This window comes from Parasteatoda tepidariorum, chromosome 9, assembly GCF_982258835.1.
Source record: "Parasteatoda tepidariorum strain Cologne lab strain chromosome 9, Ptep-v5.0, whole genome shotgun sequence".
NCBI classification, from domain to species: domain Eukaryota; kingdom Metazoa; phylum Arthropoda; class Arachnida; order Araneae; family Theridiidae; genus Parasteatoda; species Parasteatoda tepidariorum.
In genome coordinates, this window is record NC_141763.1 from 15,421,072 (window position 1) to 15,430,968 (window position 9,897).

Consider the following 9,897-nt stretch of genomic DNA (forward strand, 5'->3'; position numbering starts at 1 on the left):
CGTAACTCTCTAAAATATAAATCTATAAACGTCAAACTGGGCACGAACTTAGAGCTTAATTTACCAAACAACTGAACCAAAGAAATTTTTTGTAGACCTATTAGTGAGCCCACAATGACACAAAATATATTTTTTTGACTAACTGGGAGGAGGTGTTTTAAGCTAAATATTCGTGAGACCGGCATGTGAAGCGCGGCGAAGTTAGTAGCGCTTTGGGGAAGTTAGATTTGTTGTCCCGGAGACGCTGGGTTCGAATCCCTGCAAGGGTCGACATTCCATTTTTTTTTTTTTTTTTACATTATTTTTTTATATATTTTTCGATTATTTAACGTGGATAAAAAGTTCTGTATAAAAAAATAACTATTTTTTCTTTGGGAGTTAGCGAATAATAGCTAATGAAGGGATGAATTTCGGATAATTTTTATTTATTTATTTATTCTATTTTGTATTATTTGTTTAACTTCCTTTTCAATATTTTAAAATGAAAAAAATTTTCTATATATAAAAAGAATTATTTTTCTTTGCTAAAGAGCTAATAATGGCTGAAAAAGAGACAAAAATTGTATCAGGAGGCAAGCACACATCACACCCCATAACTCTCTATAATATGAATCTATAAACGTCAATCTGGTTACGAACTTAGAGCTTAATTTACCAAACAACTGAACCAAAGAAATTTTTTTATAGACCTATTAGTGGGCCCACAATGACCCAAAATATATTTTGTTGACTAACCGAGAGGAGGTGATTTAAGCTAAATATTCGTGAGACTGGCATGAGAAGCGTGGAGAAGTTAGTAGCGCGTAGGGGATGTTAGATTTGTAGTCCCGGAGACGCTGGGTTCGAAACCCTGTGAGGGTCGACTTTCTATTTTTTTAAATTTATTTTATATTATTTTTTTTAATATATTTTTCGATTATTTAACGTGGATAAAAATTTCTGTATAAAAAAATAACTATTTTTTCTTTGGGAGTTAGCGAATAATAACTTATAAAGGGATAAATTTCGAATAATTTTTATTTATTTATTTATTCTATTTTGTATTATTTGTTTAAATTCTTTTTCAATATTTTAAAATGAATAAAGTGTTCTATATATAAAAAGAAATATTTTTCTTTGCTAAAGAGCTAATAATGGCAGAAAAAGGGTCAAAAATTGTATCTGGAGGCACGCACACATCACACCCAATAACTCTCTATAATATGAATCTATAAACGTCAAACTGGGCACGAACTTAGAGCTTAATTTACCAAACAACTGAACCAAAGAAAATTTTTTATAGACCTATTAGTGGGCCCACAATGACCCAAAATATAATTTGTAGACTAACCGGGAGGAGGTGTTTTAAGCTAAATATTCGTGAGACTGGCATGTGAAACGTGGCGAAGTTAGTAGCGCTTTCGGGAAGTTAGATTTGTAGTCCCAGTGACGCTGGGTTTAAAACCCTGCAAGGGTCGACTTTTCATTTTTTTTTTTTATTTTACATTATTTTTTTTAAATATTTTTCGATTATTTAACGTTGATAAAAAGTTCTGTATAGAAAAATAACTATTTTTTCTTTGGGAGTTAGCGAATAATAGCGAATAAAGGGATAAATTTCGGATAATTTTTATTTATTTGTTTATTCTATTTTGTATTATTTGTTTAACCTCTTTTTCAATATTTTAAAATGAATAAAGTGTTCTATATATAAAAAGAGTTATTTTTCGTTGCTAAAGAGCTAATAATGGCAGAAAAAGGGACAAAAATCGTTTTAGGAGGCACGCACACATCACACCGCATAACTCTCTATAATATGAACCTATAAACGTCAATCTGGTTACGAACTTGTAGATTAATTTAACAAACAACTGAACCAAAGAAATTTTTTATAGACCTATTAGTGGGCCCAAAATGACCCAAAATATATTTTGTTGACTAACCGAGAGGAGGTGATTTAAGCTAAATATTCGTGAGACTGGCATGAGAAGCGTGGAGAAGTTAGTAGCGCTTAGGGGTTGTTAGATTTGTATTCCCGGAGACGCTGGGTTCGAAACCCTGCGAGGGTCGACTTTCCATTTTTTTTTTTTTTTATATTATTTTTTTTTATATTTTTTTCGATTATTTAACGTGGATAAAAAGTTTTGTATAAAATAATAACTATTTTTTCTTTAGGAGTTAGCGAATAATAGCTAATAAAGGGATAAATTTTGGATAATTTTTATTTATTTATTTATTCTATTTTGTATTATTTGTTTAACTTCTTTTTCAATATTTTAAAATGAATAATGGGTTCTATACATAAAAAGAATTATTTTTCTTTGCTAAAGAGCTAATAATGGCAGAAAAAGGGTCAAAAATTGTATCTGGAGGCACGCACACATCACACCCCATAACTCTCTATAATATGAATCTGTAAACGTCAAACTGGGCACGAACTTAGAGCTTAATTTACCTATCAACTGAACCAAAGAAATTTTTTATAGACCTATTAGTGGGCCCACAATGACCCAAAATATATTTTCTTGACTAACCGGGAGGAAGTGTTTTAAGCTAAATATTCGTGAGACTGGCATGTGAAGCGTGGCGAAGTTAGTAGCGCTTTGGGGAAGTTAGATTTGTAGTCCCGGAGACGCTGGGTTCGAATCCCTGCGAGGGTAGACTTTCCATTTTTATTTATTTATTTTATATTATTTTTTCTATATATTTTTCGATAATTTAAAGTGGATAAAAAGTTCTGTATAAGAAAATAACTATTTTTTCTTTGGGAGTTAGCGAATAATAGCTTATAAAGGGATAAATTTCGGATAATTTTTATTTATTTATTTATTTTATTTTGTATTATTTGTTTAACTTCTTTTTCAATATTTTAAAATGAATAAAGGGTTCTATATATAAAAAGAATTATTTTTCTTTGCTAAGGAGCTAATAATGGCAGCAAAAGGGACGAAAATTGAATCAGGAGGCACGCACACATCACACCTTATAACTCTCTATAATATGAATCTATAAACGTCAAACTGGGCACGAACTTAGAGCTTAATTTACCAAACAACTGAACCAAAGAAATTTTTTATAGACCTATTAGTGGGCCCACAATGACCCAAAATATATTTTGTTGACTAACCGGGAGGAGGTGTTTTAAGCTAAATATTCGTGAGACTGGCATGTGAAACGTGGCGAAGTTAGTAGCGCTTTGGGGAAGTTAGATTTGTAGTCCCGGAGACGCTGGGTTCGAATCCCTGCGAGGGTCGGCTTTCCATTTTTTTAAAATTTATTTTATATTATTTTTTCTATATATTTTTCGATTATTTAACGTGGATAAATAGTTCTGTATAAGAAAATAATTTTTTTTTCTTTGGGAGTTAGCGAAATGAATAAAGGGTTCGATATATAAAAAGAATTATTTTTCTTTGCTAAAGAGCAAATAATGGCTGAAAAAGGTTCAAAAATTGTATCTAGAGGCATGCACACATCACACCCCGTAACTCTCTAAAATATTAACCTATAAACTTCAAACTGGGCACGAACTATGAGTTTAATAGTATGTATGAAACAAAAGCATTAACTTTAATTTGAAGTGAAACTCAGTTAAATTCGTATGAAAAATTAAAAAATCTTTTGCTTGAAGAATTTGGACTTAGTTGCAATAGTGCAGAAGTACATGCAATGTTGCAGAAATGAAAACAAAGGTATAATGAAACTCTTCAAGAATATTTCTTAAAAATGAGAGAAATAGCTACTCAAAGTGATATTGATGACTTAGCTCTAATCACTTACATAATTCAGGGAATACCAGACCAAACAAATAATAAAACAATTCTTTATGGAGCCAGTAATCTTTTTGAATTTAAACAAAAACTTAAACTTTATAAAAAAATTAAAAGTGACTTAGATAAAAATAAATTTCAAGCTAATAAAGGACCATATGTGAAGAAGTTAGAAAACCCGAAATATGACATTAAGTGCTTTAAGTGTAGTGCACCAGGACATAAAGCGCTGGCTTGTCCTAAAAATAAAAATGTGACCCCAAATGTGACTAAACCCTAAATACATCATACAACACAAGAGAACCCATTAGGGGGCGTTCAAAAAGTACGTACACAAAAATGGAGAAATTTCAAACCCCTCCCCCCCTTCGTACATTACCGTACAGAAGGTCTTACTCCCCCCCCCTTAGAGTACGTACATTTTATTAGTCTACCCCCCTTTTTCATAAAAATTAAAATAATTATGTTTTAAATAAAATTAAATATTTACTTAAGGAGTGTGTAGGATAAAGTCAAACTTAAATTTGGTGTATGTTTATAAAGTACGTACTTTGTATAATACCTCCCCCCCTCCCCATCGTACAAAACCGTACATAATAGCAAATCCCCTCCCCCCCCCCTTCGGGATGTACGTACTTTTTGAACGGCCCCTTAAATCAATGTAAATATTGCTCAAAGAAAGGACTTTTGAATCAATTTCACATGGGCTCCACGTGTGTAAACAACCCTAATAATGTGGTTGATATAAACATCCAAAATATGACAAATAACCAATAGCAATTACTAATATCCGGATATAAAGTTGAAAATGAGTACCTAAATGGATATAAAGTTGAAAATGAGTACCTAAATGGATATAAAGTTGAAAATGAGTACCTAAATGGATATAAAGTTGAAAATGAGTACCTAAATGGATATAAAGTTGAAAATGAATACCTAAATGGAGGTAAAGTGGAAAATAAATACCTAAAGGGACGTCCAAAGCCAAAACAAAATAAAAAGGTAAACAAAGAGATATTATTGAATGTTGATACCGGGTCAACACTGAATGTTATACCAAAAGATTTGGTGTTAAAATTGAATATTCCTATTAAAAAATGTGAGGAATTAAAGGTTACCCAAACGAAAGGACAACTAACGCTTAACAAAATTTGTGAGTTTCCCCTTCAGTTAGGCGAAATTGTTAATTCAGTGAAGTTTTTTGTAATTGATACTGATTTACCATATGCTTTGCTAGGGTTGCAGACTTGCAAAGATTTTTGTTTGTTTATTGATTGTGTCGGGCCAGTTGTTACTCAATTTGGTAAGAGATTGATCACCTCTGCTAATTCTAACAGTGACAATTTATCTTTGAAAATTAGACAGCAAAATTCTCAAAATGTTAAGGTTAAAAGAGTTGAAAAAATAAAAGTTTAAGATGTTTCAGTAAAAGTAAACATTGAAAAAAATAATGTAAAGCGTAACAAAAATAAAAGAAAAATAGGAAAAAGAGAAAATGTCCAAAAATTTCAAATGATTCGAAGATAGATCTAGGTAATGGGTGCACACATTATCTGGTTAATATCGGCGAAAAAATAAAAAATGGAAGCGAGATGGAAAATGTGGACTTAAAAGAAATTTTAAAAAGTTATGATGATATTTTTGCGAAACACAAACATGACGTAGGAGAAATCAGAATGGAACCGCAAAGAGTCAGGTTGATCTCAGAGTTACCTATATCTCTAAGGCCGTACAAAACATCCCCAAAACAACAACAAGAAATTGATTTACAAATAGAGGAATTGTTAAAAAAATAACATTATAAAAGAAAGTTCATCCCCTTATGCTGTCCCAGTAACTTTAGTGTTTAAAAAAGATGAAAATAAAAAGAGTCGTTTATGTATTGATTTTTAGAAGATTAAATCAAATTACAAAAACCGATTCTGAACCTCTACCTTTAATACAAACTTTAATAGAAAAATTGTCTAATAGTAGTTATTATTCTAAAATAGATTTATCACAGGGATATCATCATGTTCGTATTCATCCTGATGACACTGAGAAATTAGCATTCGCTACTCACAACGGTCTATTTGAATACTTAAGATTACCTTTTGGCTGGAAGAATGCCCCGAGCATTTTTCAACGTACAGTTCGTAGAATTTTAAATAAACATAAAATTAAATTTGCTACAAACTTCTTTGATGATATCATTATATTTTCTAATTCTTATGATGAACATTTAACCCATCTTAAAAAGATTTTTGAGATTTGTAAACAAGAAAACTTAAAATTAAAACTTTCAAAATGTTCATTTTTGCAAAAACAAATAGAATTTTTAGGATATGAAATTAAAAATGGAATTGTATCACCCGATAACCATAATATTGAAGTGATTAAAAAATTATTGCCCTCTAAAAATGTAAAATCATTGCAAAGATTTCTCGGATCAATAAATGTTAACAATAAATTTATTGATTGTTATGCAAGTATTCGACATCCTTTAAATAACTTGTTAAAGAAAGATGTAAAATGGGTGTGGTCAGAAAAATGTCAACAATCTTTTGAACTTTTAAAGAATGCTATTATTTGTAAACCGATTTTGAAAATTTTTAACCCTAATCATGAATGTCATCTTTTTGTTGATGCATCGTTATTTGGAATTGGTGCTGTGTTAAAACAGACAGATGAATGTGGTGTATTGCATCCTGTAGCTTTTCATTCTCGTTCATTAAGGGACTATGATAAAAACTATGTAATTACAGAACTTGAAAGTCTTGCTATTGTCGATTCTCTAAATAAATTCCATCATTACCTTTTTGGACAAAAATTCACCATACATACTGACCATGCTGCTTTAGTTTGGCTAAGAAATGTTAAAAATATAAAAGGTAGATTATTTAGATGGTCATTATTGTTAAGTATGTATGAATATGATATTAAATACACAAAAGGCTCTGCTAATTTTGAAGCTGATTGGCTTTCGAGAGATGCAACTCATTCACTTGTCAAAATTGATGGTAAAAATAATAATGTTCATGTTTCACATTTGTTAAAATTGAATGAAATTGTTGAAGCCCAAAGGAAAGATAACTTACAAGGTAAATTTGTTGATATCAATAATGTTTTGTGTGTACGTAGGAAAAATTTTACTAAAACAGTTGTTCCATTTTCGTTAAGATTAAAACTTCTGCAAAATGCGATGGCTCTGGGGATAAAGCGTTTTTCTTCCATTGAGGCGAACCGGGTTCGAATCCCAGCGAATACGAATTCCGCATCCGGTTTGCACTGACCACAGTGCTGACGTGAAATATCCTCAGTGATAGACAGATCATCGGTTAGAGTCGCCTTGCTGTCAGGCTAACCGTGGAAGGTTCTCGCAGTCGTCCTCTCTATGTAACACAAATGCGGATTAGCTCCGTCAAAAAGTCCTCCACGAAGTCAAATTTCTCCCATTATTCGATCCAGGAGTTCCCTTGTCTTCTGGATTGGGTTCAAAATTCCAAGGCTACGGAGTTGAACATAAGTAGTCGTAAACCCAAAAATACGACGACGGATATTAAATACGCTTAAAATATGCTCATTAAATTAATGTGCAAAACAATTAATCAATTAATAAACAATTAATAAACTAATTAATAACATAATTGTGAACTTATTCTGAGTTAGGAGAAATATTTCTTCAAATAATTAAGGAGGAAGAACACTAATGTTTCATTATTTCATATCAATGCACATTTTAGTTTAATTTACATTGATTTTAAATGATTTTCAAATCAAACATATTAATACCATATATCGATATCAATCATACATTGCATAACTTCTGTTTATAGTTTGCATAAGCTTTTTTTTACTTTGCTTTTTTATTAAAACCTTGAATATTCGAGTAAACAACACCATCGTGTTGCCATCCTAAGCCAGGATAATTTTTAAGTGAACATATTAAGTGAAGAAGTTAAAGCAACGCAATCTATAACACAAAGAAGTTAATAAGGAAATAGTTATCAATTTTTACTTTGATTTTCACCACCCAGTTTACATATTATTTTGTGGAAAAAACCGGAGGTGGATTTCGTGTTTTTTTTTTTTTGCATAATGTTTGATAAATAAATAATACAAATAACACAAAAAACGTAAAAAATGACATACCTCGATAAAATAAACAATGAAAATAAAATATCGTTATGAAATATATGACAAATCGGAGTACATAACAAATCCTAAATAGAATTTTAAGCTTTAAAACATACTGATTTGTTGATCTGTTTAATTTTAATTAGCTGCAAATTGTAAAAATCATAATAAACACTGTCCCTCTTTCATATTTAACACGCATTCAAACTTTTAAAATGAATTATTATTATTTTAATCTAGTATTAAGTTTAAAACATCTACTTAAATATACTGTAGTGCATGCTCTTTAATTTGTATTTGCATTTTGCAACATTGCGTTTTTTTATTTGTTTATTACTTATTTCAAATTCATAATACTACAAGAGTGATCTTTTTCAGGTGGAGAAAAATACAGCAATTAGGTCTTAGTAGGCACCACAAAGACCGAGATTCTCCAACTGGAAGATGGCAGCGCTATTGTTTTGGTCTTACATATTTAGGTCCAGAAGATGTCGAAGTGGCATTTTTTTTATTAATTGGGAATCAGACATCAGAAGTGATGGAATTTTCTGATTATTTAGCAAAAAACTACATCGACGTAGATGATAACACGCCGTATCCTCTTTCCATGTGGGCAGCTGACTCTTCTGATCTGTGGCGAACAACTAATTCTTGTGAGAGTTTTCACAGCAGGTATAGTTCATTTTTTGGAGCAACAAACCGTAACATCTTTCTTTTTGTCAAAAACTTTAATTTAATACAAAGTGATACTTACATTAGAATAAACACTGCCGAGGCTAGTGGACCTCGAAAAATAGCAAGAAAAGAACTATTTATTAGCGAAAAAATTGCTGAGTTTAAGAACGGAAAAATAGGATATTTTGACTTTTTAAATGTAGTGTCATATAGAACAAAAACAATTTAAAGAAAAATTCGAACAAAAATTTTTAAAATAAATTAAAAAGAGACTAAGGTTCTATTGATTTTACTTGAATTGAGGCATTTGCCTTAGAAACAAAATAGATATTTTTTAAAATAAATATTAATTATTTTAATTTTTATGAAATAAATAGCATTTACTTTTTAATGTAAAATTTCTAACCATATCTCAATTTCAAGCATAAAACATTATAATATTTAAAATTATTCAATATTTTTATGTTCAATAATTGAGTAAACGTAAAAATTTTTTTATTGAGTAAAAAACTTTATTTAATTTCTATAATACCATTGCTATTTCGTATTATAATTGTAACTTGAAAACTAATATATATTTTGTATTTTTTTAAATATTATTAATTCGTTTTTTTTCTCCAAAAAGTAAGAAATGTTATATATATATACATATATATATATATAAAAAAAAACTTTGTCAAAATACTCACGAATACAAATATGTCAATATGTTTGCAATTGTTGAATACAAATACTTTCATAATAAAATTATTTTAACGTAAATAGGTGCAAACAGTATTTGATTCCCACTTTGGGGAAATCCTCAAAATTGAAACATAATATTTAGAGATTCACATTTTTAATTTGTCTTCTAATTAAACGAATTAAACCAAAACTTATCAGCTATTCCCGCATAAAGAGGGATCTTAATATAAATCCGTCGAATTCTGGCCCATTTAAACATATTTATTTAACATTTCTCAATATAATTTTTATTTATTTATTACTTATTTATTTATTATATGTGCTTGGAAAAGAAACTTTGATTCTAAATTATGAAAATAAGTTTCTATCAATATCATACTTATGTAAACAATCGGAAGAATTAAAAAAAAAAAGAAAGGAATGAGAGAATATTGAGAAAGAATATCTTTTGGCGAAAAACAGCCAATTTTGTAGCTACCCTTTTAAACTAGTCTCTTTGAATTGTACTTCCAACTTTTTTTCCCCTCCCGTAGTCGAATTTCGGTAAGGAGGAGAGTTCAATAATTGATGTCACTATTTGAAGGGGGTAGAATTTTTTGTTGCCTGTAACTTCTCCTCCTTTTGAGGGCCCTGATCTATGCCTGATCCTGATCGAACGGGGGTATATTATTGA

At 30.1% G+C, this 9,897-nt stretch overlaps 1 protein-coding gene across 1 annotated transcript in view; it reads left to right on the plus strand.

Annotated features, from left to right (window-relative positions):
* The window catches only part of LOC139426899 (uncharacterized), a 115,578-nt gene extending 106,809 nt beyond the window's left edge, over positions 1-8,769 (plus strand). Inside the window, exon 2 of the mRNA XM_071187034.2 lies at positions 8,244-8,769. Coding sequence (XP_071043135.2) covers positions 8,244-8,769 — 526 coding nt within the window. The remainder of the gene's footprint in view (positions 1-8,243) is intronic.
* Positions 8,770-9,897: the final 1,128 nt, after the last annotated feature.